At 37.1% G+C, this 27,517-nt stretch overlaps 1 protein-coding gene across 1 annotated transcript in view; it reads left to right on the forward strand.

Annotated features, from left to right (window-relative positions):
- COL14A1 (collagen type XIV alpha 1 chain) overlaps positions 1-27,517 on the forward strand; it is a 126,920-nt gene that overhangs the window by 71,776 nt on the left and 27,627 nt on the right. Inside the window, 15 exon segments of the mRNA XM_035556281.2 lie at positions 1,813-1,887; positions 3,234-3,373; positions 4,299-4,422; positions 5,575-5,718; positions 7,716-7,880; positions 9,363-9,401; positions 9,618-9,756; positions 12,144-12,286; positions 13,340-13,449; positions 15,116-15,274; positions 20,863-20,940; positions 21,215-21,301; positions 24,872-24,925; positions 25,362-25,457; positions 26,667-26,720. Coding sequence (XP_035412174.1) covers positions 1,813-1,887; positions 3,234-3,373; positions 4,299-4,422; positions 5,575-5,718; positions 7,716-7,880; positions 9,363-9,401; positions 9,618-9,756; positions 12,144-12,286; positions 13,340-13,449; positions 15,116-15,274; positions 20,863-20,940; positions 21,215-21,301; positions 24,872-24,925; positions 25,362-25,457; positions 26,667-26,720 — 1,607 coding nt within the window.

Here is a 27,517-nt window from a genome sequence, read left to right on the forward strand (position 1 = left end):
GCTGTTTATGAAGGCAGGACCCTACTCTCATGAGTTCAAAATACTGTGAAAGAAAATACAGGATGAACAGAATGAAATAAACATACTCAAATGTTATCTTTCTTCAAGCCTGCTTTCAGTCTAGGTGATCCACTTCTCATACTACATTACTGTACACCACAGTGCTGTTACCCTTCTCTCAGGGCAGATAATATTTATCATTTTACCCTCCAAGTTCACCTGTCCATACTAAAGGTTAATATATAGGAAGAACTTCCACAGTGCATGATTCTGATTCTCCACTTCTCGGTTCTCCAGGCTTCATTCTCATCAGAGGCTCAGAGCAGGGAGAAATAAGCAAAGATTCTCCGGATATTTTGGAGGAATGCATTTTGTGTGCTCTATGTTTCAGGGAGTTAGGAGGAGAAATCAGGAAGAGCACACTTTGTGCTACATGTCCATTTGAGAAAGATGGTTTGTCATGTAAACGGATTATTGTATCACATCAGAAAGGGACATGGTTTCAGAGCAGCCTCCACCTCTCTGTTGCTCAGAGGGCAGGTTTTGAGTCACAGTACTGCAACTTGTGACTTTCTAAATGGAAGCTCCTGGCCTTCTGTGTCCGTGGAGGTGCTGGACTTTAGTTTCTTTGTACGTTTCAGAGGCTTGGCCCTCTCTCATGCTGAAGCCAATGGAAAGGATCACATCAGTTTCAGTTGGAGTGAAACTGGATGTAGACATGGGGTGTGTAATGAATCCTGTTTGTGCTGATCTTTCCCAAAGACAGCTGTCTTTTTTGAAGTTGTTTAACTCTATCCATTGTCTATAAACATTACAAATATAGCAAACACCAAGTAGTTGAAGGAAAGATGTTGTTATGTCACTTGTTGCTTCTTATGACAATTGCATTGACAAAACTTGAAAAAAAATGTTGTTGAACCAAAGTGGAAACTTTTCCTCAGCTATAGATGTGGAAGTCAACACGTGTGCATGTTATCTCTGAGAATTCAGCCAAGGCTGTATTAAAATAGACTGAACAGACATCTTGCATGCAGCAAAATGCTGTCAGTTAGTGGTCGTGTAGTCAACTAGGTTTCCTGGGAGGTTGTCATTCCAAAGCTTATTTTTAGGAGAAGGAAGAGACAGATTAACCAGTCTTCAGAAACTCTCTATGGCAATCTTCGTAAAAGTTGCTGCAAACAAGGAAGCTACAGTCCTGCGGAGCTGTGCTAGGAACTGCATTTCTAGCTGGAAGCATAGCTAGACATGTCTAAGCATAACATAACATGACTTTCACAGAATTCAGGAAAATTTTAATCAGGACAGGCTGTGGATGCAGGCACTGGCTTGCTCTTGCCCTATCTCTCCAAGTTTTGGATTGCAGGACTAATCTCTTCTTCCTCCCAGTGTGGGTAGAGACTTACTTTCTGTAATGAAGGATTGGTTGTGGTCGGAAAGGAAAAGGATACTGACCTTTTACAAAATGAATTAAGAATACTGTGTCAAGAATTGTGCCACCACATGGTCTGCTACACTGGGACACCCAGAGAGGGACAGTTCCTGTAGTAGTTCAGCAACACATCGTGTCATTCAGAATGAAATGCACCCACTAATTGCTTTATAATAGTTCCATCCTTTTTCAGGTGCTCATTAGAGGAAGACATTACATGCATACACTCACCTACCTTTTTTTTTTTCCAGTTGCATAACTAGTTAGTTAGAGATAATTAATTTAAAATATGGGGATGAGTAGAAAATACTGTGTTTAATATAGATAAAATATATTGGGATTTTCTTTCAAGCATTTTTATATTTCTTCCTTTTATTCTCAAGTACCATTTCCAACTCAGCCACCAACTTCTCCTTCAACAACATCTCCACCACCTACAATCCCTCCTGCAAAAGAGGGTAAGTGCTGCATGTGGGGGTTTATAATAATTTTAAGGTGTCAATGCAATGTTTTCTGCTTCTGACACTATTTTTAGACCTTTGGGGGTCAGTTTTCAGAATGCATTTGCTATGACTACACTGTTAAGGCAGCTGGCTTAAACTAAATGAGCCAAAAGTCTGCAATTGTTATTGTATTGTTGAAATTTGCAGAAAAGAGGGTTAATGTCTGTGGGATTTTCTTTTTACACAGCTCCTAAACCATACATGTTTTGCAACTGAAGCAGATATCCTAGGGGTAATTAAACTTCTAAAACAGCTTGATTTTAAAAAATATGTCTACTTTAGTTAATGACAAAATTGTTGGCTGTGTTCAGGCTCTCCTCTTTAAATGTAGACTTCCTTTTATTTATCAACTGAACATGTAGTGTTTTGTACAGTCTCATAAATATTTCTGTGATGGGAGCATTATTGTTGGAGACTGAGGGCCAAATCCGTCAGCTTGAAGTGGCTTGCAGCACTTCAGAATTTAATCCCTGAGTACAGGAAAAAAAGACCTTGTGTGTGTGTGTGTTTTAGAACTGCATAGCATCATTTTTCTTTTTTTTTTAATCCAAGTAGTAATCAGCAGAAAACTAGAAATACAGGTATGTATCTTTCTGTCCCAGTCTCTGGATGTAGATGAATGTTTTTCTTCAAGATGAAATATGTTTGAAAACTAACCTTACTTTGAGACTGTTTGATTCTGACCCTGAGCAATAGACTTGGATTCTGTAGTGTTGTGTGCTGGAGTTTCCCAGTTTCCAGGAAAGAGTGAGCAACTTGTGTGGGCATGTGTACAGCTCTGCAGAATATTTTGCACAAGAGCATGCTGAAATAAGATGATATGGGGGATACCTGCACTGCTCCTTAATATTGCAGTTATAGAGGAGTGAGCACTAGGCACTACAGAGCTCAGTGAACAGTTTTGAATGGACTTGTTTCCACAGGAAGCCTCTACAGTGGAGTACAGATTCTCTCCTATTGCTTACTGTGTCATGGAAAGAGTCTGGGATTGTGTAAATGCATGTGTGACTTTATTTAACAACCTAAATAAAAATGGTCACCCAGATTTTAAATAACTGTTAGGGCCTCAATGTGTATTCTGTGATAGGATCTGTCAGTGCCCATCATTCACCCCCTGTGGAGGTCAGCTGGTTCTACACCTGCACTGAAATCAGTGCCAGCAGGTCTGTGTGCTAAAGCATTATTAACTAACATTTAAAAAGGGCTTTTCGTAACAGTAATATTTTCTTAAGTAATTTATGAGATTTCCCAAGGAGTTGAGGTGTTGCTCTAATTCTAGAACACTTGCTTTTCTTTCCCAGTGTGCAAAGCAGCCAAAGCTGACCTAGCGTTCCTGGTGGATGGGTCCTGGAGTATTGGAGATGACAATTTCAATAAAATAATTAGCTTTCTCTATAGCACTGTTGGAGCTTTGGATAAGATTGGCCCTGATGGAACTCAGGTAATCAATGTAGAGGGACAGGGAGGGCATGTGCACTATACAGGGCAGTTTACATTAGCACCAGAAAAGAGTTATTGACATCATTTCACAATTCTTTTGAAAACATAAACTGCCTTATGACGGTATTTGTTTAATATCTTATTTTATACATCCCATATGGTAAAATTCATGACATGAATTTTGCTAGCATGAAGGCTAAGTATCACCTTAGTCACCTCTGAATTGGTCATGTCTATGCCTAAATAAGCTAAAAATTCCATTGATAATAAAAATTAAAGGTTAATTTAGTTCATTTATCACCCACGGTGCTTCAGACGATTATGTGCATCATTCATGCTTAGTTTAAGCATGTGAGTATCTCCTTTCAACTCGGGAACACCACTTACAGACTATGAAGTTTAATATATTTTGTGCATTGTAGAGATTCAGTATATAGTATTGAAGTGCACTCTCATGAAGTGGACTCGAATGGCACCATACTTGGGAGAGGCAATATTTAAGAATATGTTCTTGCGTATTTCTATTACTTGCTTCAGTATTGCTCCCTAACTGTAAGTTGCTATTCATTCATGGAGACTGAATAAAAAGTCCCTGCAGTTCTGTGTGAGTAACTGTACACGTGTACTGTAACTAGGATTTTGCTTTTGGGCTGGACTGGGAGTATTTTTGCCAAAGTGGGTATTACTTTTCTCATCCTGCTTGCTGCAAAATGAAACCAGAAAGTACCAGGTGGCTGCCAAAGCTGCAGAGAGTAAAACTAAATTTTATTTAGTGAAAGCTTTTTAAAAAGAAAAAAGTTCTGCATTCAATTTAAGGATAAAGCAAAGTTACGAGATAAATCCTTGTTTTAAATGCTCTGATCGCTTACTTTTTGCTGATGCACTGGGTGGTGCTCTAATAATGAACACATCTTCTGTATGCACAGGTGGCAATAATTCAATTCAGTGATGATCCCAGGACAGAATTTAAATTGAATGCATACAAAACAAAAGAGACTCTTCTTGAGGCTATTCAGAAAATAGCCTACAAAGGAGGAAATACAAAAACAGGTGAGAAAGGTCATGGTTATGACGCAGATTTTCTTCCTGCTGCTCTCTGTACAGCATTTCGATTCCATTTGTTAAGCAGTTTAAGGTATCAGTGCAAAAACAGTGAGAACGTAGTATCTCCAGCCTGGAGATGAAAGGTAGTGCTTTGGCGTTAGAAAATCTTTGGAATCTGTGGTTTACATCCCTCCCCATCTACTGCTGGGCACTCACCCCTTTGACCAACAGTGAGTTCAAGGATCAGGGAGGGAGGGAGGACAGGAGAGCGAGTTAGGCAGAAGTGAGTGACTTTGGGGATTGTGGAAGTTGAAATGGGGAGTAATCTGAAATCAACTTGGCAAGAGCAAAAGTGAGAGGAGAGAGAAGGTGGGAGGGAGCTTGCAGAGCGTGTAGGAAAATAGTGGACAGAGTGGAGGGTCTGTCTGGTTAAATGCCAGGACAGTTGAACCTCAGTGGTATGTTTAAGACTGGGCTGGGTGAAGAGGTCTGTAAACTGAATGCAGTTACATTTTAATTAGTCCCTTAGGATAGCTCTCTGATGTGAAGAAATTAAAGATGAGAACTGAAAGGTTTAAAGTCTGAGTTGGAAACCATATGTTTTATTATTCTGAGACTGCACAGAAATTTCAAGCAGCTGTTGCATTGCATCAAATCTCAGTAGTGTCAAAATGGCACGTTTTCGATTTTCTCAAGAAAATGCTATGATGGCACTTTCAGTTGCTACCTGGACATGCCCTACAATGCAGAAAGAGAATACTTTGTTGTCTCTAACCTGCACAGAGTACCCTTTTCTAACCATGTCATGTTCTTGAACTTCACCTTCTGTATTGAAGAAACTGATGGCTGAAGCCACCATATTTTCAAAGGTTGGGGTCAAAATTAAACTTCCAAATCTCTAACACCCACTGAATGCACTAACTTAAAGACTGCTGAGGACACAACAGGTCCTCCTGAAATCCATTTATAGCTAGGTCCTCAGCTTTCTTCAGTCTCATGATAATTATTCAGGTCTTAAATCATACTTCTGTGTAGACATTTTTGAGACAGAGTTTGTGGAGATTTCTCCTTTTATTGATAGCTGACATCATATGAAAAGTCAATAGAAATCGAATATATGTCACAGTGAAAGCACACTGTCATTTTTTTCTTTTTCAGGCAAAGCCATTAAGCATGCGAGAGAAATCTTGTTCACTGGAGAGGCAGGCATGAGAAGGGGCATTCCAAAGGTTTTGGTTGTCATTACTGATGGGCGATCACAGGACGATGTGAACAAAGTCTCCAGAGAAATGCAACTAGATGGTAAAATGTGTAGATTTAAGAATTATTCACATTTTCTTTTTTTTTTTTTTTTCATTACACATAACTACATAAGTTTAGACAAAAGATAAGGGTAATTTTTGCTCCAAAACAATTTCCAAGTTTAAATAAAACAGCAAATGTTGAGAACCTCAGAATATCACTAGGATATGGTTAGATTCCGGATATATTTTTGTGATTAATATTACTGTTTTTCATTTTGGAAGCAGTTCTAAAATCATGTAGCAGTTAATGGAATTGTTCCCATAATGGAGAATTTAGAGGGCACGATCCTAAGAAACTGTGCTGTTGTCTATGAAATGTAGTCTTATGGTAACCAGCAAATTAAACTGTGTTTTTTTTCTGTACAAAAGGTCCTTTGAAGTTCTTCTCTTTGTTCTTTTGCTGGTTCTGATCTGCTCTCATCTGACAATAATTGCCTTTAGGATTTTTTTTATTTTTAACACAAATTTGGTTGGTTATGTAGAGTTGGTTATGTAGAAATGACTGATACTAAGGGTTGTATCAAAACCCTAAGGACACAGTGTGCCACACAGAATGAAACTTAAGGGACAGGAAAAAAAAGCCATAATCATTCTGATTGGAGGAGATCTAAGAAGAAATTAGATTTGTGCTTTTTAAGTTGCCTTTAGGCTTCGGCAGCTCTGAAGGTACCAGGGTATATTATTGATTACTGAAATCCAATGTAGTCATTGAGCTTCATTGCCTGCTTGTATCATTGTTAGATGTTGAGTTCAGTGCCTTGGCAAATAGCATATTGCAAAATAGTAGAGCATGGATAACTTCTTTTAAACAGCAATCAAGAAAACAACCTCTGTATTTGTCATTAAATTGGAATCTGTCCCTAAACAAATAAAAACGAAAACATGTTTAACTGTCAGGTAAGTTTTGCGGTTGCCTTATCATCTATTAGACTTGGAATGGCCTTGAGAGGAGAAGGCATATCATGGGGATTCAGTTGCTGACTGGGACATGTCATCCTAGTTACCCTAGACAATAACTTCCTGCTTCCCATTTCCTTTTGTGCATGTTGCCTGCTCAGGCTGCAGCTAGGTTGGAGCAGGTACTGACTTGTATCTGTGATAGAGACCAGCATGAAGAGATGCTGATGTTGGATGAGACATGAAGTTGTTGTTATAATATATTAAACCAAAGTTTTGTTATGCAAAAAGCTCTGCAGAAGGTAACAAAGGCCCCTGGGCCTCATTCAAACTTAAAGAAAATACTGTTTGACTAGAGTAAATTTGGGCCTGGGCCATACATGTCCATTAATAATATTCAGGCTGATGCAGACAGGGTTTTTCTTTATGTTTTATGGGAAGGAAAATGTAGAAAACCTTTTGGTTAGTTTGCTGCTCATCAAACATATAGGATATAATTCCCATTTCCTTTCATTTCATTCATTTAAGTCTTTGAAGTCAGGCTCAAATTTCAAAATACATTCACGTTTAATACGTAGAACAGATTTGACCAGTGCAGTTAAATTGTTGATGAAATGAGAATGCATTTCAGTGTTCACTCATGAGACAGCAGTAGCTTCAATATTCTGATTAATATATGGCACAGAACAAAATCTGTGAAAAACCTACAGGAAATTATTTTCTGTGCTTTGTATTTATGATATACTCAATGCATGGAGATTTTTATGTGTAATACAGCACAGCATTAAATTAGAAAAGCATTTAAACATATGCTGAAACTTTAAAAAACTGAGTAATCTTATATGTCTTCAAAAAAACAATTGAGCACTAATTTAATTAACTGATTAAGCACAAATGGCCAAAAGAAATACCTCACAGATAATGTATTACCTTTCTTTTTGATTACATGCATGCATTTTCTTGTGTGATAGGATAATAATAAAATTTCCATCATTGTATTTAATCAGGAAAAGAGCCAATGCAAATACAGTTGTGTTCATATTTTATTTCCACTCCTCAAATGAACGACTCACAAGAGTGTTCTTTTTTGTTTTACAGGTTTCACCTTTTTTGCTATTGGAGTAGCTGATGCTGACTATTCAGAGTTAGTTAATATTGGCAGCAAGCCCAGTGAAAGACATGTCTTCTTTGTGGATGACTTTGATGCCTTTACAAAGATCGAAGATGAGCTGATCACTTTTGTTTGTGAAACTGCATCAGCAAGTTAGCCATTTGATTTATACTTGCTTCTAAAATAAATGCTAAATACTATGGGGGGTTTTGTAACTATTTCTTATTAAGAGGTATTCTTGAAAATAGATCTTTTAAGCATAATTTAATACAGATATTGTAACTCTAATGTTATTTCCATAGAAGATTAACGAGATGAAGTTGTTATGACTTCAAAATAATTAATGGTTGTTTGCCATAAATCTAGAATAGATCCACTGGTTGTAAGAAAGTTTCTTCAGATTCAAAACATCGTTAATGGTTCAGAATTTAGTCATAAAAAGTTAATTGCATTTGTATTTTGTGTGCTTTAACCATCTGAAGGAGCAGAGTTAGCTACATTCATCTTTATTCCAATCACAAGATTAATTTATTACCAGAGACCCAAATGTTAATGTTTATATTATCATAGAAACTAGAAGAGTTGTGGCCTATGGAAAAGAGTAGAACAGGCCCAAACTCTGACATCTATGAAAATGCCACACTTCAGACTCTTTATGAAAAGGACGGGGAAGACATTCTGGAAAAACACCTAATGGTTACAGGTCAATAATTCACGTGGTTTTAGCTGTATGCCCCCAAAATGTATAAGCCAGGAAGTAGGCAGTGTATAGCTGATGTTAATCACTTGTGATTTTAAAGAGTCCTTGTGCACGGGACGGTGAGTTGTCAGAGATGGTAAACAAGATTGTTGCTTGTATCCCAGCAATTCTTTGTTTATGACCATAGTCTCTACTTTCAATGGTAGAGATAACTTTGAATGTTGAGAATACTCAATGGTAGCATTTATTTGTCTTTTGAGCTTGTATTCCAAAAGTGATCTCCAAATATAAGTGCCCTAGGGTGCTGTATTTGACACTCTGCATCTAGGCTTACTGATTTCCCAAGCCGCCTTTCCTGGAAGAGATTAGTGTGCTTTCTTACCTGCCAGAAGAGAGATAAAAACCAGACTTACAGCTAAATGTGTGCACACATCTTAAGGACTGTGTGCATTACTGGTCTCTGTCTCTCATGAAGGAGTTTAAAAAGGTACAGAGAATTCCAGCTAAAGGAATTGAGCTGGAGCTGAACTTAGGTTGAAATGCACAGATAAAGAACAGGGGGCATTTGGTTAAAACCTAATATAAGAAATACTTTTTTACTCAGTGGGCAGTGAATTTGTTGCCACAAGAGAGGTTTTGAAGACAGGTTTGTAGAAAGATTAAACATTCATGGACAACAGATCAGTAAAGGGATGTTATATGGAGCATGCAGGGATATACCCTTTGACAACTTTGATACAACCATTGTGGATCCTGAGGAGCAAAACTGAATGGAGTGATGGAGTGGAAAGAGGCAAGACTTGCATGCATTTCTTTAACAGCATCTCCTTTTGCCACTGTTGGGGATAGAGTACTGAGCTGAGTAGACCATTTTTTTGACCTAGTAGAACATCTCTTATATCCTTAAACGTTTCTTTCCTTATTTTTTTTTCAGCCTGTCCACTGGTAACTAAAGATGGCAACAATTTCGCAGGTACACTATTTTTGTGTTTGTTTTTGTTCTGGTTTTATGGATTTTTTTATTATGTTATTTTCTCAGTATTAGGCAATAAAATTCCCTTTATGTTAACAGCTGCTATACAGATGGTGGTATGAAACTGATGCAATCAACTTTGTCCTTTTTTTCTTTCCTGTAATGCGGTATTAATTTAATTTAAATTAATAGAATGTATGTTTTGGTGCCTTGCAGGATTTAAAATGATGGAAATGTTTGGCTTGGTTGAAAAGGAGTTTTCAGCTGTTGAAGGGGTTTCGATGGAACCTGGTACATTTAACGTTTACCCATGCTACAGACTGCACAAGGATGCCCTGGTGTCCCAACCTACCAAGTATGTCTTTATATGTAAATATTTGTAAAATACACAAAGATGATTGTCCAGTGCAGGCAATTATTCATTTTAAGGGTTGGTATTTTCACATCAGAAGAGCAGAGAGGCTAGTTCACATCTACCTTGTACTAATAAATAGAAAGAGCATTTGGTATCCCAAGTCCTCAACCAGTTTTCTTCAAAAACAACAGTAGTGGGTAAAAGTAGGCAAACTCAGTGGCTATTTGGAGTTTCCTCTATGAGCCAATTTCAGGCATGTGCAAGAATTTGGCACCTCGCAATTCCACACAGGCATATGTCAGTAGTAATTTGTGAAAGATATCTTTGGAAAGTGGGTTGAGGTCTCAGAGTGCGGAATGGCCTATTGTTAGGAAGGGTATCACTAGAAATTATCCTGGAAGCTGTTGGTAGTCTATTAAGGTTTACCTTTGCCCAAAGTGAGTGGAAAGGGGGAGAGAAAGAGAAAGAATTGTAGTCTGAGTTGGGGTAGGAAGCTGCTTTAGGTCCCTAACTAATCAATCTATGTCCATCCATGAATTCAGAAGGTTATCCTCCTAATGCTAAAATGAGTGTGTGTGAACACTTCCCAGTACCTTCCTGAGAGCCAGGATGTAGTTCAGTATCAAGGACTATGTCCTGGCAGAGATGTGGAGAAGACAGTGAGGGAACCTCCCACAGAACTTCTACATTTGTTCCTCAGAGAGGAAGTGATGGAAAAATCTCCACTTCTTCTCTGAGCAGTGTGCACATTATGTTTGATTCCACCTTGTCCAGTCTCCCCAGTTTGTGTTAAGTGGCACCAGAGAAAAGTAGTGGCCCTAACACTTCCCATGGGAAGTGTTAACAGGATTAAGGATTTCTTAGCTGAGGTAAATAACAAAGAACAACAGTGGGAAAAGTTTTTTAAATTTTGTATTTGAAGTCATCTTTAGTCTTTTTGTGTGATTATCCTATTGTCACAGTTAGAGCCATGGTTTTTGGAGCTCTGTCGTATTCTCCCTGTTTAGTTTCCTTCTGAGTCTAGATGGAGTAGAATTTCCAGGGATTAGCATTTCTCACCTCTTTTTCCTTTTCTGCTTCTTCCTGATTGGATCTGCTGCATTTATATACTATTACCTAGCTGCCACCCCAGCCCAATATTACTGCTTCGTTAGGCATTCAGTCTCTTTCGTGGTTCAGAATACTTTTCTCTTGACAATCTACAGGTATGTCTGAATAATACCACCTTTTTTTTTTCTCATCTCATCTGTGCATGTAATGCCATTAATGCTCCTTATTAATTCATTAATTCTCCTATTCTGTATTCCCAAACATTGTGCTTTCCCCACCCTACTTATTGAATTTTGTTTTGTTATCTCTTTTTAGAATGGGCGTACTTTAAGGCTTTGTTCTTACACCTGTTTAATTCTCTCTTTTCTCTCTGGGAAGTGAATGCAATATTGCCTTTGGTCATCTACACACCATTGTGTGGTATTGATTGTATATCACATTTAACTCTTTTCCTAGCATGACACATATCTCTACATATTAAAAGTGCCAGAAGACCTTTAGGTGGAAAAGATCATATTTTGGGAAAAGAAATGGATTATATAAACTTTTCAGGCTTCTTTCAAATCCCTTTACCATGATTTAAGGAATTAGGCTAATTAACATTTTCAATATACAGACAGTCATTTCAGACATTTCTTTGTCCCACCTTGGGATTTGACAATGAAAGGTAAAATTAAATTGGAAGTACTAAATAACAAGCTTCAGGAAATGAAATAAAGTAACATGCTTCTTTTATATCATAAACTTCCTATATCTTCCACAAGAATTCTAGGAGACCAGGTTGTATATCTGTATTTATGGTCTGTTTTGACTGCACATTGTTATATGTTGGTTTTGAAACGTATAAACTGCACTCCCTATAATTTATAAAGCATCCTGAAACATTGTATGTTGTTCCAAATTTCTATCCATTATTTAATGACAAAGGACACTTCTATTGATATAGGTCTTCCAAGCAACTTCTGTTTTCATTGTCTGTTAATTCCAAAAATAGTGAAGGTCTTGCACATGGCTACTATGTTTTAAAAGCCTTTAACATAATAAATTTCAACTTTATTTCAAACTGACCTCTGATTTGATCTCCAAATTTATTTTAAAAGGTTTAGGGCAACTTTTTAAATTTCACGAGAAAAGATAAATTCCCCATTTTCCCTGAGTATTCTCTTGATAGCTATCTAGTTGATTAGATTTTACAAACACTTACTCATATTGCTTCTCATTCTTGATTTCCAAAGACAAATATAGAGTGATACAAAATGCACTAAGTGAACATCTGATGAGTTAAATCAGCAGATTTAATGCTTGTTTCAGTTTAAAAAACATTACTTCTTTTACAGGTATTTGCATCCTGAAGGTCTCCCTTCTGATTACACCATTACGTTTCTATTTCGCATACTTCCTGATACACCTCAAGAACCATTTGCTCTTTGGGAGATTTTAAATGAACAATATGAACCACTGGTTGGAGTTATTTTAGATAGTATGTATTTTAGACAGTATCTTATCTGTGATTTTTTTCTTTAACTATATGAATGGTTCATTCTGTGTCTGGAATGATTATTGCCAATGTTTTAATCTTCTGTTAGAACAACTACCTGAATTTTGAAGGTCACAGTCATGGTGGATGTTTTATATGTTGAATGTAACTGAGCTTAATTTGGAGTTGAAGTCAAATTTTGAGTACACTGCTGTAAATTGTGAGTAATGATACTGAAAACCATAGAGTTGCACCTGATGAAAATTGATGTAAATGAGATCTGATTCCTACTCATTTGCTTTAAAGTTTCCATTGCTCTGTATCTGGTTCTAACAGAATCTATCTTGATATATAACAGTGGTACTGACGGCAAGGTGTATGTAGAGGCGATGTAATCTGGTGGATAACAGGCTTAGAGCTAGAGAAATGAACTCCTGATGACTCTTCATTTCTTCTTGATTGGAATTCCACAGCTATAAACAACTATATGTAATTTATAATTTAGAATGATTCAATATTTACTGTTGAAAAGATGCAGGTACTATGATAGATGTTCTTTATAGCTGCTAATCTTCCTTTAAAGTGTGATCTATTAGTACTGATCATTCCATCTTTCCTAGAATTTTTTGGTTATGTCATGTTGACATAGGTGGGAATTAGGCATTTATCTAGGCTGAGGATCTGTGCCTCAGTTTCTTGCTCAAGTCCCACAGAGAACTAGTGGGAGAGTAGGATCAGGTAGATGTATGAAGTGGACTCCCAAATATTGGCCTGTCCTTCCTGTCAAACCAGGAAAGAGCATTTTGACAACTCGTTACTTTTCCACACAAAATTTTGATTTTCATACTCATTCGTAAGATAAGCAAATTTCAAAACGTTGAGCAAAATGGAATTCCTTTTCTTAAACAGTTCTACAAAATATATTTTTTTTGATGTCTTAGAAAAGACAACTGACAACTCTGGTTTTCTTTGTTAAACATAAAATTGACCTTTTCAAATAATATATCAGGCCTTTTCTTCCTCTAACGCAGAGCCCTTATTTTTATTTTCTCACAGATGGTGGTAAAACACTGACTTTCTTTAACTATGACTACAAAGGAGACTTTCAAACTGTGACTTTTGAAGGTCCTGAAATAAGGAAGATATTTTATGGGAGTTTTCATAAGGTTAGTAACGATAATAGGAAAAAAAAGCACTCTAAATGAGAGCTTTTCGTGCTTTGAATTCTTCTTTCATATGATCATCCATTGCAAAAATAAATATATTTTGTTTATTCAGAATCATCTACTAAACTTCTTAAGTCTCTTTGCAATATTGAATTAACATTAAACTAATAATTGTTTTCATGATGAAGCTGATGTGACCAATTTTCATCTCATGCTTTGTGCCTCTATTTTAGAGTTGATTAAAAATACTGCCTTGAAAAGTAATTTAGAACGAAATTGGCTTTTCCTTTTCAAGTTTGCATTGGAAACGTTACCTAAAATGTAAAGAAAAACTCCTGCAAAAAAGTTATCCTTCAGAGTTGTTATTTTTAAACATATTTTAAGGGAGTATGACAGGAATATAACATGTTGAACTTGGCTGTAAGAGATCTTTCAACATTCTTTCCAAAAGCAGATGAGGTAATGCTGAGACTGTAGCACATATTTGTTGTGGAAGGCATGTTGATTCACTTTTATTCCTGATATTTATGTCCTTCTTAACAAACAAAAAAAAAAAAGAAAGAAAAAAAAAAGAAAGAAAGAAGAAAGGAGACCGTGAATTGAGGGATACTATTCACAGAGCTTAACTTCTCTAGACTTCCTTTTTAGTTGAAGGAGCAAGAAAGGGAAGGCAGGTCAGAACAGGAGTCTAATACTGCCTCTTTTAAGTTGTGCTTTGGGAGAACATGTGAGGCCATGGCAAATTCTCCTTTTAAATATTTTTCTGCATTTTGAATTATGATCCTAGCTACAAGAGATCAAATTCAAAGCTCCAGCTGAGCCCAGAACAAAGCAGCTACAGGAGTTCTTCGTGGCCTTCTCTTATACACACCTTGGGCTCTGATCTCCACACAGGATACTGATATAGAGCAGATGATGCATTTCTACCAGTTCTTCATCTGGCCTGTCCCTGGCAAAATAAAAGTAATATTAAAAAAACATGCTATTTCCTTTGCTTAACTGAGGTTTACTAGCGGCAGGATAGTTGTGGCTAGGATTAGCCTTTCTGCTGGGAACGGCTCCATTGCATCAGCAATGGACAACAGAGTGATTTCAAGGGAGAAAGAAAAATCTTTGTTGCTATGCTCTGCTCTTCTATGCTGCATTTGATGTGATTTGATATTTTTTCAGTGTAAAAACTTCACTGTGAAAGGTTTTTCTGTGTGGTAATATATAATTTACAGAATAACTTTTACTGCTTAGCTTTGGCTTTACAAGTAGCTATAAAGGTGAAATCCAGTGCTATGTAGCAGGATTGTACAAGGCCTAGGAAATATCACTGACCACATAAATCAAAGGTTCTGTGAGATCTGTGTGGTATATGAACTTTATGTGGACCTTTTTTTCAAGAATAAATTATTTTCTCCCTGAGTCAATTACAGAAGTTGCCACTTCTTACGCAGATGTTTCATAAGCAGAGAAATAAGCCATATTGATTAAACAGGTTAGAATCATGGAGCAATTCAGGTTGGAAAGGACCTCTAGAGGCCATCAACATTATTTGCTATGGATCAGCCTCAATTTCGATAGCAAACATGAAATTAGGAACTGATTTCAAAAAATGCCCAGCAAATTAATATATCCTGTGTGTTCTTTTGTATGTTAAAGCATCTTTTTTTTTACTTAGTTGCATGTTGTTATCAGCAAGACTACAGCCAAAATAGTTATTGACTGCAAGGAAGTGAGTGAGAAGACCATTAATGCAGCAGGGAATATTAGTTCTGATGGCATAGAAGTGCTGGGAAGAATGGTCAGATCAAGAGGACCAAGAGACAACTCTGTGCCAGTGAGTAGAACAAGAATACTTTAAATCATCTGAAAATCCTAAAAAAAAAAGAATTTGGGATCTTTGCATTTTATTTTAAAAATAACTTGTATTTGAAACAGAAAAGCTCCATCATTTCAGAAATTCTGCAAAAACCTGCAACAGTTCTCAACTTAAGCAATATCTATTTTTAATATTTTAATAAACCAAGTCATTGTTCAGATGTTATTCTCAAACACATACACAAACACAGCCTACACTCAGATATGGCTTGTGTTCCAAACTGCATTACACAGAGTAGTGATACAATATATAATTCACTTGCCTGGAATTATTTAAACTTTGTAGTGATAATTGTTCCTCGTGTCTCCTATTCCCTCTTACACTTTGCCCCTATGCACACTGTTCATTAAATAATTTAACTGGTTTAATGCAGATTGCCCTCAAAAAAACCTGCCTTAGTATATCTCTTTTTTATTGAATCATTAATTAGTTCAATATCTAAATATTAAGATATTTGAAAATGAGAAAGTTAGGTACTCTTTCATTCCTCTGAAATTATTCTCCTAGCAGCAGTAACTGGTCATTCAATTTGCATGGCAACCTGTAGGTCATTTTGCCTCAGATGTCTTTAAGAAGATTTGTTTCAGTTTTTCAAGGTACATTTAGTTGCTGTGGGAGACTTGCCAGTCTGGTGAGGATCTTGGGAAGGCTTTGCTTTGCAGCATTGTTTGCTGATTTTCTCTGAACTTTTTTGAGCCTAGAAAGAGGTTAGCATAGAATGTGAACCTTGAACTCAAGGCTTGATTTGAATAGGAATGAGGTTTCAAAAATGTATTTACTTGTTATTATATGGAGATACTCTGTTTAGTCAAAAATGAGCCCTCAGAATATATCTCTGTGTACAAAAATGAGCCTTTAGGGCTTAAACTTACGAATAATAATTATATCAAGCCTGTAAAGACAATTACACAGAGAAACCTTTGTAGTCACTTTCCAATAGAAACAGAAAAAGGCAAATGTAGAAGAACTTGGAATTAAAGGAGGCTTTGTAAAGAGAAGTGGAAAGAAATGGTGTCTTTTGTTAGAACCGAGGAATCTATAAGAGATAAGTCAAATTACCCACTCATTGAAAAATTTGGTTTTGTTCAAATGAACTGTAAAGCTTATATAAGACTACAAATGTGTAGCTGAAAAAATAACTTATTTAATCCATACAAATGTTTAGTTGCCATCAAATTTTACCACATATACCAAATTACAAGCAGGTCAAGAAAGCATGCAAATACCATGCCTTAATGTCTCCATTTTGCACATTTTATTCATAATGAGAAGAATTTGTGTGAATAGTCACATATAAGTTTTGAATGAAAGGAGATGGTTTCTTACATTTTACAAAAGTTAAAGGGCATCAAAGGAAGCTGGTGGGAGGCAGGATAGTGGTTCTTCACACAACAGGTAGTAATCAGTGCAGCTCCTTGCTGAAGAATTTTGTGGAAGACAAGTATTTATGATTCTAGGGATGTCTTGACAAATTAAAGGAAGGGAAATAGTTGGTGTTACTAACTGTGAAGAAACAAATCTGGGGCAGAAAATCCCTGATCTGAATGTCATGGGAAGCTAGTAGACTATAAGGGAGAAGTATGACTTAACATCTTTGTGCTTCCTTAGATTCACTCATGCCATTGTTGAAAATGGGGTACTGGGACTTAGTCTGTCCCAGTATATTCACAGTTTTAAGGGGCTCATGAAGCCACGAATATAAGAAAAATACATTTTTGTAAAAATTTTAAAAATAATTTTGAATTTGAACATTGGAATTTTTGGATTGTTCAGAAATTTTCTGTTTTCATCAGCTATGTTTTAATGAAATGCTTTTATTTTAGTTTTAGGGATGTTTGTTAATTAAAATACAGGCAACCTATTACATTGGAATAATATTGTGGACATTTGCTTCTGACCGTACTTACGTGGAAAAGTCTAACATTGTCAGAAGGTTTTCAGTGTATTTTTAAATAAATGAAACCAGTTAAATCACCTGCATTTCAAAGTTGTTGATACTGTCTCTCACAGTATCCTTCTGGACAAAATGTCCAGCATACAGCTAGATAAAACCATAATGTGGTAAGTGAACAAGTGACTTATGAGTTGGGCTCGAAGGGTAATAGTAAATGGGGTTACATCAGGCTGGTGTCCCGTCACTAGTGGGGTTCCCCTGGACTCCATTTTAGGGTCAGTACTCTTTAATGTTTTCATAAATGACCTGGACGCAGGACTCAAATGTATACTAACTCAGTTTGCAGACAACACTAAATTGGGAGGAGCTGTTGACTCTCTCAAGGGTAGGGCAGCCTTGCAGAGAGATCCTGACAAATTAGAGGGCTGGGCAATCACCAACTGCATGAAGTTTAACAAGAACAAGTGCTGGATTCTGCACCTGGGAAGGGACAACCCTGGTTATATGTCCAGACTAGGGGATGAGAGGCTAGAGAGCAGCCCCATGGAAAAGCAATTGGGGGTTCTGGTTGATGTTAGGTTGAATATGAGTCACCAGTATGCTCTGGCAGCCAAAAGGGCCAGCACTGCCTGGTTGTATCAAGCATGGCATTCCTAGCTGGTCAATGGAGGTGATTGTTCCACTCTGCTGTGTTGTGGTGGCCTCAGAAAAAGTACTCTGTGCAGTTTTGGGTTCCACAATATAAAAAGGACATAAAACTGTTAGAGAATGTCCAAAGGAAGGCAAAGATGGTGAATGATCTAGAGGGCAAGATGTGTGAGGAGCACTGAAGTCCCTTGGTTTGTTCAGCCCAGAGCAGAGCAGGCTGAGGCGGCCTGCAGCTCCCTCACGAGGGGAGCGGAGGGGCCGGCGCTGAGCTCTGCTCTCTGGGGACAGCGACAGGACCCGAGGGAATGGCATGGAGCTGGGACAGGGGTGGCTCAGGTTGGGGGTTAGGGAAAGGTTCTGCACCCAGAGGGTGGTCGGGCACTGGGACAGGCTCCCCAGGGCAGTGGTCATGGCAGTGAGCCTGCCAGAGTTCAAGAAGCATTAGGACAATGCTCTCAGACACATGGTCTGAATTTTTGGGTGGTCCTGTGTGGATCCAGGAGTTGGACTCAATGATCCTTGTGGATCCCTTCCAAGTCAGGATATTTTATGATTCTATGATTTACAAAACAATTTTGAAGGAGTATCTCCCAAATCAATGTTTTTTCCCACCGATGCATATAGTGTACTACAGTTTAATGAATGGACAGAAATTTATCTGAGATAGATAGGATAAAAAGAGGATTAAGCTAAAAGTTCATAACACTTTTAACAATCCTTATTAAGAGGGCATCTCCAGGTTAGAAAGTCCAGACACTAGAGCAGAGAAACTTGACCCTGACAAGCAGCAAGTAATGATCTTTATTCCTTCAGTGAGACGGAATGAAAAGTCAAGGTTTAAAACATTGTTTATGTAAATTCACAAGCTTTGTCCTTATTAATATTTAATTTTCATTGAAATTTAACTTTTTTTTTCTTTTTTTTTTTTTTTACCTCCATGTGTGTACAGTTAAAAGAAGATGTGATGTAGTTGGCTGTTGGAAAAGTTTTGCAAAACCATGCCTGATTAGATAAGAATGGGCAGACTTTTCTGTATTACTGGCTCTGCTTGCAGTATTGGATATCTAGAAAGCAAAATCATTATGAATACACAGAATTATGAATAAATGCCTAATGGTAGCAAAGAAAGCTTTGTTTAGCTATTTAGCTTGAGTCAGAGCAACCCACATAATATTTTAAAATAAGAATACTGACTCATTCAACATTTGGATGGTGAATACAGCAATTCAGAGAAAGTCTATTTGGTCTTTATTTTACACCAACATGTTTTGTTACTATGGATCTCTATCTGGACTGTCTGATCCGGTATATGAATGCATATACACGCCTATGTAAGGCTGTATAAATTTGGCCAATAATGTCAGCCTTCCATTATTCAGGATAAGAAAACAGCTTGGGATGGACTCGGTTATGGAAAAAATGGCAGTACTACTTACCTGTGCCCCTGAACTGATTTCTGCACAACCAGCTGAGGTGTTTCTGAACTCCTTATCAGGGATGTCTTACTTGCTCAAGTGTGGTACCATGCAAATGCCCAGCCCCATTTTGAGTCCCAGGGCAGTATGTTAATGTGACACCCTGCTCAAGTAATGAGTGCTCCTGGAATTAGCCCAGAGCTGTGTAGTGGAGAGGCATCTAAGTAGCCCCACATGGAGCCAACTTGGATTTGACATAACCAGGGACACAGGTTTATTTGACTTGGGATAGGACTTTGTGTAGCCAACCCAAATGTCCAAAAGCTGCCTTCATGCTGCACGTCAGCTTGAACATAGAGCCAGCTCAGATGTGTCTGTATCTGTAGTAAAGTATATCTCCAAAACAGTTAATCTGCTGTCAGATAAGGAGAAATTCTGTGTTTTTGAAAGTATCCCTTTGTTTAAAACATAACGGTTGACTTATGTAAGAAAAAATGAAGCAAAACCAAAGGTGCACATTTGTATTTCATTTTAATAGCTCTAGAAGCAATAAAGATTTAAGAAAATCTTTAATTTCCTCCCCCTGTTCTAGCATTAAAATAATACCACTTAAAACAGTAATTTGCAATTCCTTAAATGAATATAGGAGCAAAACTAAAGATCATTCTTCTATCTCTAGCCATTCCTCAATATTTTTAACATGTGGGGTTAATTTAATGGGGGTGTTCTGTTCCACTCCCTTCTCTACTCAGTATGCACATAAATGAGGCATGGAAAAAGAATAGAAATAGAAACTGCATAAAGCTTCATCTCTCTAGACCCCTTTGTTCAGTTCAGTGCTGTAATGGAGACAATTGGTTTTGCCATTGATTTCTATTTAGTATATTGTTTCTGAGTACCTAATAGCTGTTGTTTTTACCAAATGTGTGTTCTCTAGATTAAATTCTTGTCCAAACCATGTTCCCAGACGTGAGGTAGGAATTTTTCTAACCAAAGTTGTCGTGTTGAGAAAGCTTTTCACCATGCTTAAACATTCATTGCCTGGGGATAATATGGATAAGAGAGGGCACATTCTAAAATAAAATAGAACTGGAGAAGATGATAAATATTATTTGTGGCTCAGCTCCAGTGTATGCAATAGGCTACGGGAGACCTTGTCCCAGATAAAATCTGAGCACCAGACCAATGGGATAAGATAAATTACTAAATTTTGAGAAGCTAAATTCTCTTAAGCCTGTTTCTTGGTGCCTCTTTTGCTGGAAAAAAATATTGAGAAGCACCATTGGATGAAATCAGGAATTGAGTCCAAGAGGTAGAGTTAATCAAACAAATGTCTATAACATTTAACCTAGAGTAGTTTGGTTGTCATCATCTCTGATAGTTTGGACAAGCTGGTTAGAACGCAAACCTTTTACCATTTAAGTTAGCGTATTTGTGGCTAGCTGCTCTAACTTCTGAACAAGTTTGATAGCCTTTCCTCTGTCTAGACTGAGTGCTTGAATGAAGGTTACTTTTCTTTCTGATGGCTCTGTTTTGCACTGATCTTGAAACTAACAGTCATCTTTTAAATCATCCTTGTTTTGAAACAGTTGCAGTTACAGATGTTTGACATTGTTTGTGCTACCTCGTGGGCCAATCGAGACAAATGCTGTGAGCTTCCTGGCTTGGTAAGAAACCTTTTTCAGTAACTGTAGAATTTACTTTTTTTCTCTTTTTTCTTTTATTGAGACATTTATTTTTCATGAAATGGATGGTTAAGAGTTTTCCAAAAAAGCCCAAGTGTACTTGAATTACTTGTCCTACTGAAAGTTAATGTGATGTATGTTTCTAAATCAAGTGGGTGCTTTTAAGGCACCCATGCAGTATTATGCCTTAGATTTGTAAAATTCTTAACTTATAAATCAAGGACATCAATTTCATCCTATCTTGATCTTTCCTTAGAGAGATGAGGAAAATTGCCCTGCCCTTCCTCATGCTTGTTCCTGTTCAGAAGCTAATAAGGGTCCTCTTGGGCCTCCTGGACCACCGGTAAGGTTTTCTTCTGGTTTTACTCAACTGTACCAAACTGTCCAGTGGCCACCTTTATTCCAAGACATGTGAACATACTGCCATTGTATAACTAATAAGGTTAAGTTAGGGTTTCAATTATTGGCAAAGAGATAAAAATGACATTCCATTTATAGCAAAGATGTCAAGTATTATGCTGTAAAAAAACTTCAATCACCCAGTAAGTGGAACTAGATAGTCTCCTCTAGAAGGCAATTTAACTTTTCCTTCCATCTCAGTGTAGTATCTTAGGGGATAAATTCCCTTTATCTTTGCTGGCTTTTGGAAGACGTCAGATAATGGATCGAACCAGACAACTGAGATATGGGTGATAGAGGTCAGGTAACTCAATCTCACATCACAAGGCTGATTTCTGGCAGTTTAGAAAAGTTGTAGGCTCTGTTTACAGTGGTGTATTACTGATTTGCTTTAAGACAATCCTAACTAGTATGTTTGTAGAACGGTAGTGTGTTTTTTTCTTTTACAAATAGATTGAGAACTCTGATTGGCATCTTAGGGCTGCTGGCTAGGTAAGGTTGACATAAGGCCATTTTGTGAACAAGTTTAAACTTTATGTTTCTCTGCTCATACTGTGTTGTGGATGCTACAAGAGCATGTTGTGAAGGGAAAGAGACAGTGAAGAATGTGAAGGAAAACAAGTTTCTGAAAGTACTCAAATTACATGAGATACATGTTCAACAACAAAATGAACTTGCACATAAGACATTCACGTATTAGATCCCAGCAGATGCTTATCCTAGCAACAACTCAGAGGTTAGTCTTTTTGCAAGAACTGTTCTTCAAGCTCTGGGTACAAAATCTTGAAAAGCAACTCAGGAGAAATTTCATTGAAGAAGAGTATCTTGAACAAGGAAAAAAAAATACTCTGTTCTGTTCTCTTATTTTAATGTAGGTTATGAATCAAGTATGGATTAAGGTTTTAATTCCCGTATATAGGTGTCCAGATTGTTTCTGTGAAAAAGACAGTGGGATAATTCACAAGTCCTTTAACCACATCTCACAGTAAAAAAAAATGTTTAAAAATTATTTGATTGGAAGGATGTGTGTACCTACAGTTCAAAATGCATGCAGATCAAGAAATGCCAAAGCTCAATCTGGGAATAAAATAATGTACTTTTATTTATTATATTTAGGATTAACAGTATTTTGAGTAGGATAGTTCTATGCAAGAGTAGATTTAAAATCAAGTAGAAAAATCATTGCCTGGTCAGGGGAGCATGTAATTCTGGAACTCAGCCTCTTATGAGTGATATTTTTTTTGCCAGAGACTTAGATGGCATAGCACAGGAAAAAAGTAAGAGGTCTAGGAAAAAGCAGAGCAAAAAAAAATAAATAACTAAGTGTATGTCTCTGAGCCAACCAAGAGTCAGAAAGTCACATGTGCTATGTCTGGTCAATACTGCTCCAAGCTGTTAAAATATCATGTGACTTTTCTCTAAGCCAAGGATTTTTCTGTTTTAGGGATCAGGATTCTTCCATGTAGCCAGTTTTAAACATTATACTAAAAAGACTCACAATAAAAGGCTTCCATTTGTATGGGACTGTATCTCTGGAATATATTATTTAAGATCTTTTAGAAAGTGGGTCATTTTGGGTAAGACAAAGTATTGTTTAGAGTTAAGATTATCTGGCAGTTTTCATTATGGGTTACTGTTTTTATGGCTTAATCTGCCAGAATTTGATCGTGCTGTTTGAATTCCCCCATGTAAAACTAAGATAGCACACAAACCTGATGCTTGCATTGTGAGAGGAGTGCTACAGAACTGGAGAAGGTGAGGAAGGAGACAAAAAACAATATTGGAGTACTGGAGAAGTTTAACTGCAATGAAAACTTTCAGTACTTCATAGGTTTTAACCACTAAATAAAAGAAGAGAAGGAGGTGAATTGATTACAGTTGATTAAGAACTGTTTCTGGGGGAAAGTACTGTCTATACAGAGTTATTTAAAAATAACAGAAAAAGACATAACAGGAATTCTTGGCTAAAACTAGAAGTCAAAGTAATGAAAAACGAGAAATTAGTCACACAAGTTTAGTAGTGCTGGGGCTTAACTACCAAAATAAGTTTATGAGAAAAATAAGGGAGGCTTTTGTGATGTTTTCAACTTAAATCAAGGCTCTTCTGGAACTTGGGTTTTTACGATGCAAAGGTTACCGGGTTCAAAACATGGCTAAGTGAAACTTGTGAATCTTAAAACATATGATTTAATGGGTCATCATCAGGCTATTTTTAAATATATATCCTTACTGAGTAAAAAAAAAAAAAAAAAAGAGAGAGAAGTTAATGTTTCAGAGAACAAAATGGGAGAAAACTGTGTGGTTATGTTAAATACTTGTCATTATTCTGATGAGCATTTGTGTAGGAATTTTTAATCTGATAGAGAGATAGGAGAAAGGCAGAGGGAGAAGAAAGGGCAGAGGGAAGCTACTGGACTGGAATGCAGAAATGTGAGGACCTGGAATTTGGGAACTAGCAACTGGAACATGATTCTGTCAAAAGCATGGGATAAGATTTTGTGTTGGAGCTGAGGCTTGACAGCAACAGAATCGGTTGTGGTTATAGAGCTGTGGAATGTAAGTGAGAAGACTGAAGGAACAGGGACAATGAGTAGAAAACTCATCTGAGATCACACAAATGAAGACCATATCATGATACCTGCATTGAAGAGCAGGAGTACTATGGTACTACCAAACGCTTTTGTAGTTAACATTCCTATTTAAAATAACACCATTCAGTTATGGTGCTGTACGTGGTCCTGTTTGAGTACAAAGAAGGGCAAAGTCCCTGCAATGCTTATATCCCAAGAGACTGAGCAATATACTCAAGTAGGGGAAGATGGAAATTGATCTGAAAAAAGTGAAAAACAATCTTTATTTATACTGTCCTAGAGGACAAAGCACATCCAACATGTATATGCAAAACACATTCATGGCAGCCATCCATAGGTATATACAACTCCAGTGTCTCAGATGATACTAATAAAAAAGTCAACAGTTGGTTAATAAATGATTAACAGATGTAGGCATCACTGAAAAAAAAAAAAGTAAAAAAAGAGAAAAATGGGCAACGATTATTTTACCTAAGTGTAGCTCTAAATTTAGTCATGGAAGATCTACTAGATCATGGAGTTGTCCTTGGTGAAAAGTATTCCTAAGTAATTGGAAACTCGGCCTTTAACAACGTGGTGATCCTGAGGAGGGCAGACAGATGTGCAGGAGGTTTCAGCATCTGGAGGGGAACCCATGACAACATGTATGCACTTCCATCGCTATGGCAGCTTTCAGTGTTATTGTGATGCTTACATGGTGTGCATTCTTGGCTCTGGAAAGTAGTTACATACGTGTTTAAATCCACTCCTGTGTATGACCACACTTAAACATGTTCTCAGTTTAATTACTCCACTGGAGGAATCTGGACAGGATATTCACTATGATTCAAGAACAAGAATGAACTCTTTGGGCTGTTCTGGATTTCATTTCTGTTTATTTGAGGGTTTTGGTTTTCAGCAAATCCTGTGCTTGTGCTTTACAGGGGGGCCCAGGTGTCAGAGGTGCCAAAGGTCATCGTGGAGATCCAGGTCCAAAGGTACTTTGCACAGCACTTTACTGTTGTCAGATGCACAGGTTCTCATTTTTTCCCTGCTGCACGTAAACTGTGAAATGAATCCCAGATTGCCTCTGCTGTTGCTGGGGAAAATGCACAGAGAAATGCCATTGGCATTTGGTGCATTTCTTTTCATAACAATTGCTTGTCATGCTTGTTCCTTGATGAAATAAATAAATTTCAGAATGCTGCTATCACAGCATAAATCCATTATTATTATTATTATTATTATTATTATTATTATTATTATTTTGCATTTATAAAGGAACCAGTCCTTTTTCAAATGGAACCCTAACTGTTCACTCAAGTGTTAACTCATATTTCACATGTTTTTGAGTCTATTGGCACTTAATTCTTCAAACAAAAGCTGCCTTTGTCCATATGATGGGAGTTTAACTTATATTCTGTACAACTTTAGGGACCAGATGGACCCCGAGGTGAAATTGGTGTTCCTGGACCTCAGGGACCTCCGGGACCACAAGGACCCAGTGGACTTTCTATTCAAGGACTTCCAGTGAGACTTACTAAAGCAATAGGGTTCTTTTCTGTAATGTTTGGAACAGTACTTTATCTTAGATTGGACAGAAATATCTTTTGGTGTCCTGACCAGGATCTGAATATTAATATTTGAGTTACAATCACAGATCTGGGTTTAGCCTACAGTGAATGCATTCAGTGCCAACATTCCTGTTTGTATTTCGATAGGAACTTCTAGGTAGCTGGAGGGATTTGATCAACCTTAGAATATGACCCAGATATGAGCATCCAGGCCTTGAGACATGGAAAAAGAGTCATGGTGAGGGTTGTAACATGGCCCCAAACCAAAATACTAATATTTTATCTTTTTTCTAGTTCTGGTATTGCTCATTGCAGATGAGTTCTGACTTGAAAGGTATATCCAAGCAAGAACACCATATCTGCTGCCAAAATTAAGCAATAGTATTCAGTGCACTTAAGGAGTCTGTCATCACAGGAGATGATTAGAGTTTGCAATGCTGTTGTGAAATAAGTTTCAGAATATTGTCATAAAGACCCACTGGTAGAATAATATACCAGCAGGACTAATTTGTTTTATATACCTTTCCAGTAGATGGGTACACGCAAATCTTGTACCAGATACATATATTTTTCTGCTAGACTTTTTTCCCAAATTCACTATGGTAAATGCTCTTTCTTCTTTTTACAATACTGCTGTAAGAATATAATGAGATGATTTATCAAAACAGCATGTTCTTGAAGCTCTCATCAGAAAATAGTATAGAATACATTAATTATAAGAATAGTTCTTTCATAGAAGATTGTGTTGCTGCATAGACGTTAATTAGAATTAGTTTGTTATCTAGAAAAGTTTATCTTTATCATACATATATTCTATAGAAATCCAGTGGTTTCATCATTATAGGAAAAATTCCTGAGGGCTGAAGTGGATTCCTTTGAGCAGAAGAGAAAACAACTACCTTTTTTATAAAATAATGGGTATAGTTTTGTCAGGTTAATTCTGAAGTCTTTTAAAATGAGTTTTATTTATTTTCTGGATTTGTTAATCTTCATTTACAGGTTTGTAAATTGAGTCTGCAGGTTTGATTTCAAAATGAAAAAGTCTTGTTTGTTTGTTTGTATGGTTGTTGGTTGGCTTTTTTTTCCTAAAGATGCTGAAAAGAACTATTACAAATAGGAAAATAAGCATATATTTGTTTTACAATATGTGATTCTTAATTGGCAGGGGCCACCAGGTGAAAAGGGAGAGAAGGGAGATCTTGGTTTTCCTGGCCTGCAGGTATTCCCTAAATTATTCTTTAACCTGTCGCTTACTATGTTTGAATGTTGAATTGGCATAATTTTGAATTTAAAGCACATATCCAAAACTGCTGAGAAGTGTGTTGCTGTGGTGTGGAATTTGAGTGGAGGTTTAGAAGCAGGAATCTAGGGTGTCCTGGTATGCAGTGACCAAATCATTCAGGACCAGAAGAACCGGTTGTTTGTTTGACCTTGTTAAAAACAGAGACTGGGTCTTTATGGACTCAGAAACTATGGACTCTTAGATTTCTGCTTACATTGTGAATAATTGGTAGCATCTGCTTGTTTTGCCTTTAAACTCAGCAAATTCCTCCTAGAATTATGTAGGAGGACGGATCAGTCACTTAATTGTTCTTTACGATATCTTTCACAAGATCAACATCTTAGAAAGCTGTAAATTTCAGTTAATCTTATTCAATTTGGTGTCTGGTATTTGGTCTGGAGTTTGCGTTCCAACTTAGTGCTACTTCCTGGGGTCATTTGTTCTTCCCTTTTCAAATACTTTCCTTCTGATTATATCCATCCAGTATTTGTCGGTTGTTACCAGGTTCCCCCCTCTTGTTCATATGTGCTAGGGATAGTAAACTCATACAGTCCTTCCTCATAAATCAGTTTTGTCAGTCTTCTAGACCACTACAGTAATGGTCCCAGACTGCTGCTCTGCAGCCTTCATGAGCCAGAGTGAGATTTCATCTGAGCAATGTGGAGCTCTGCTAGATGTAATTTGAAATCATATTCAAGCAGATATTTCCCCTTTGATATTGCTGCACTGATTTC

Source organism: Cygnus atratus, chromosome 2, assembly GCF_013377495.2.
Source record: "Cygnus atratus isolate AKBS03 ecotype Queensland, Australia chromosome 2, CAtr_DNAZoo_HiC_assembly, whole genome shotgun sequence".
Classification (NCBI taxonomy): Eukaryota; Metazoa; Chordata; class Aves; order Anseriformes; family Anatidae; genus Cygnus; species Cygnus atratus.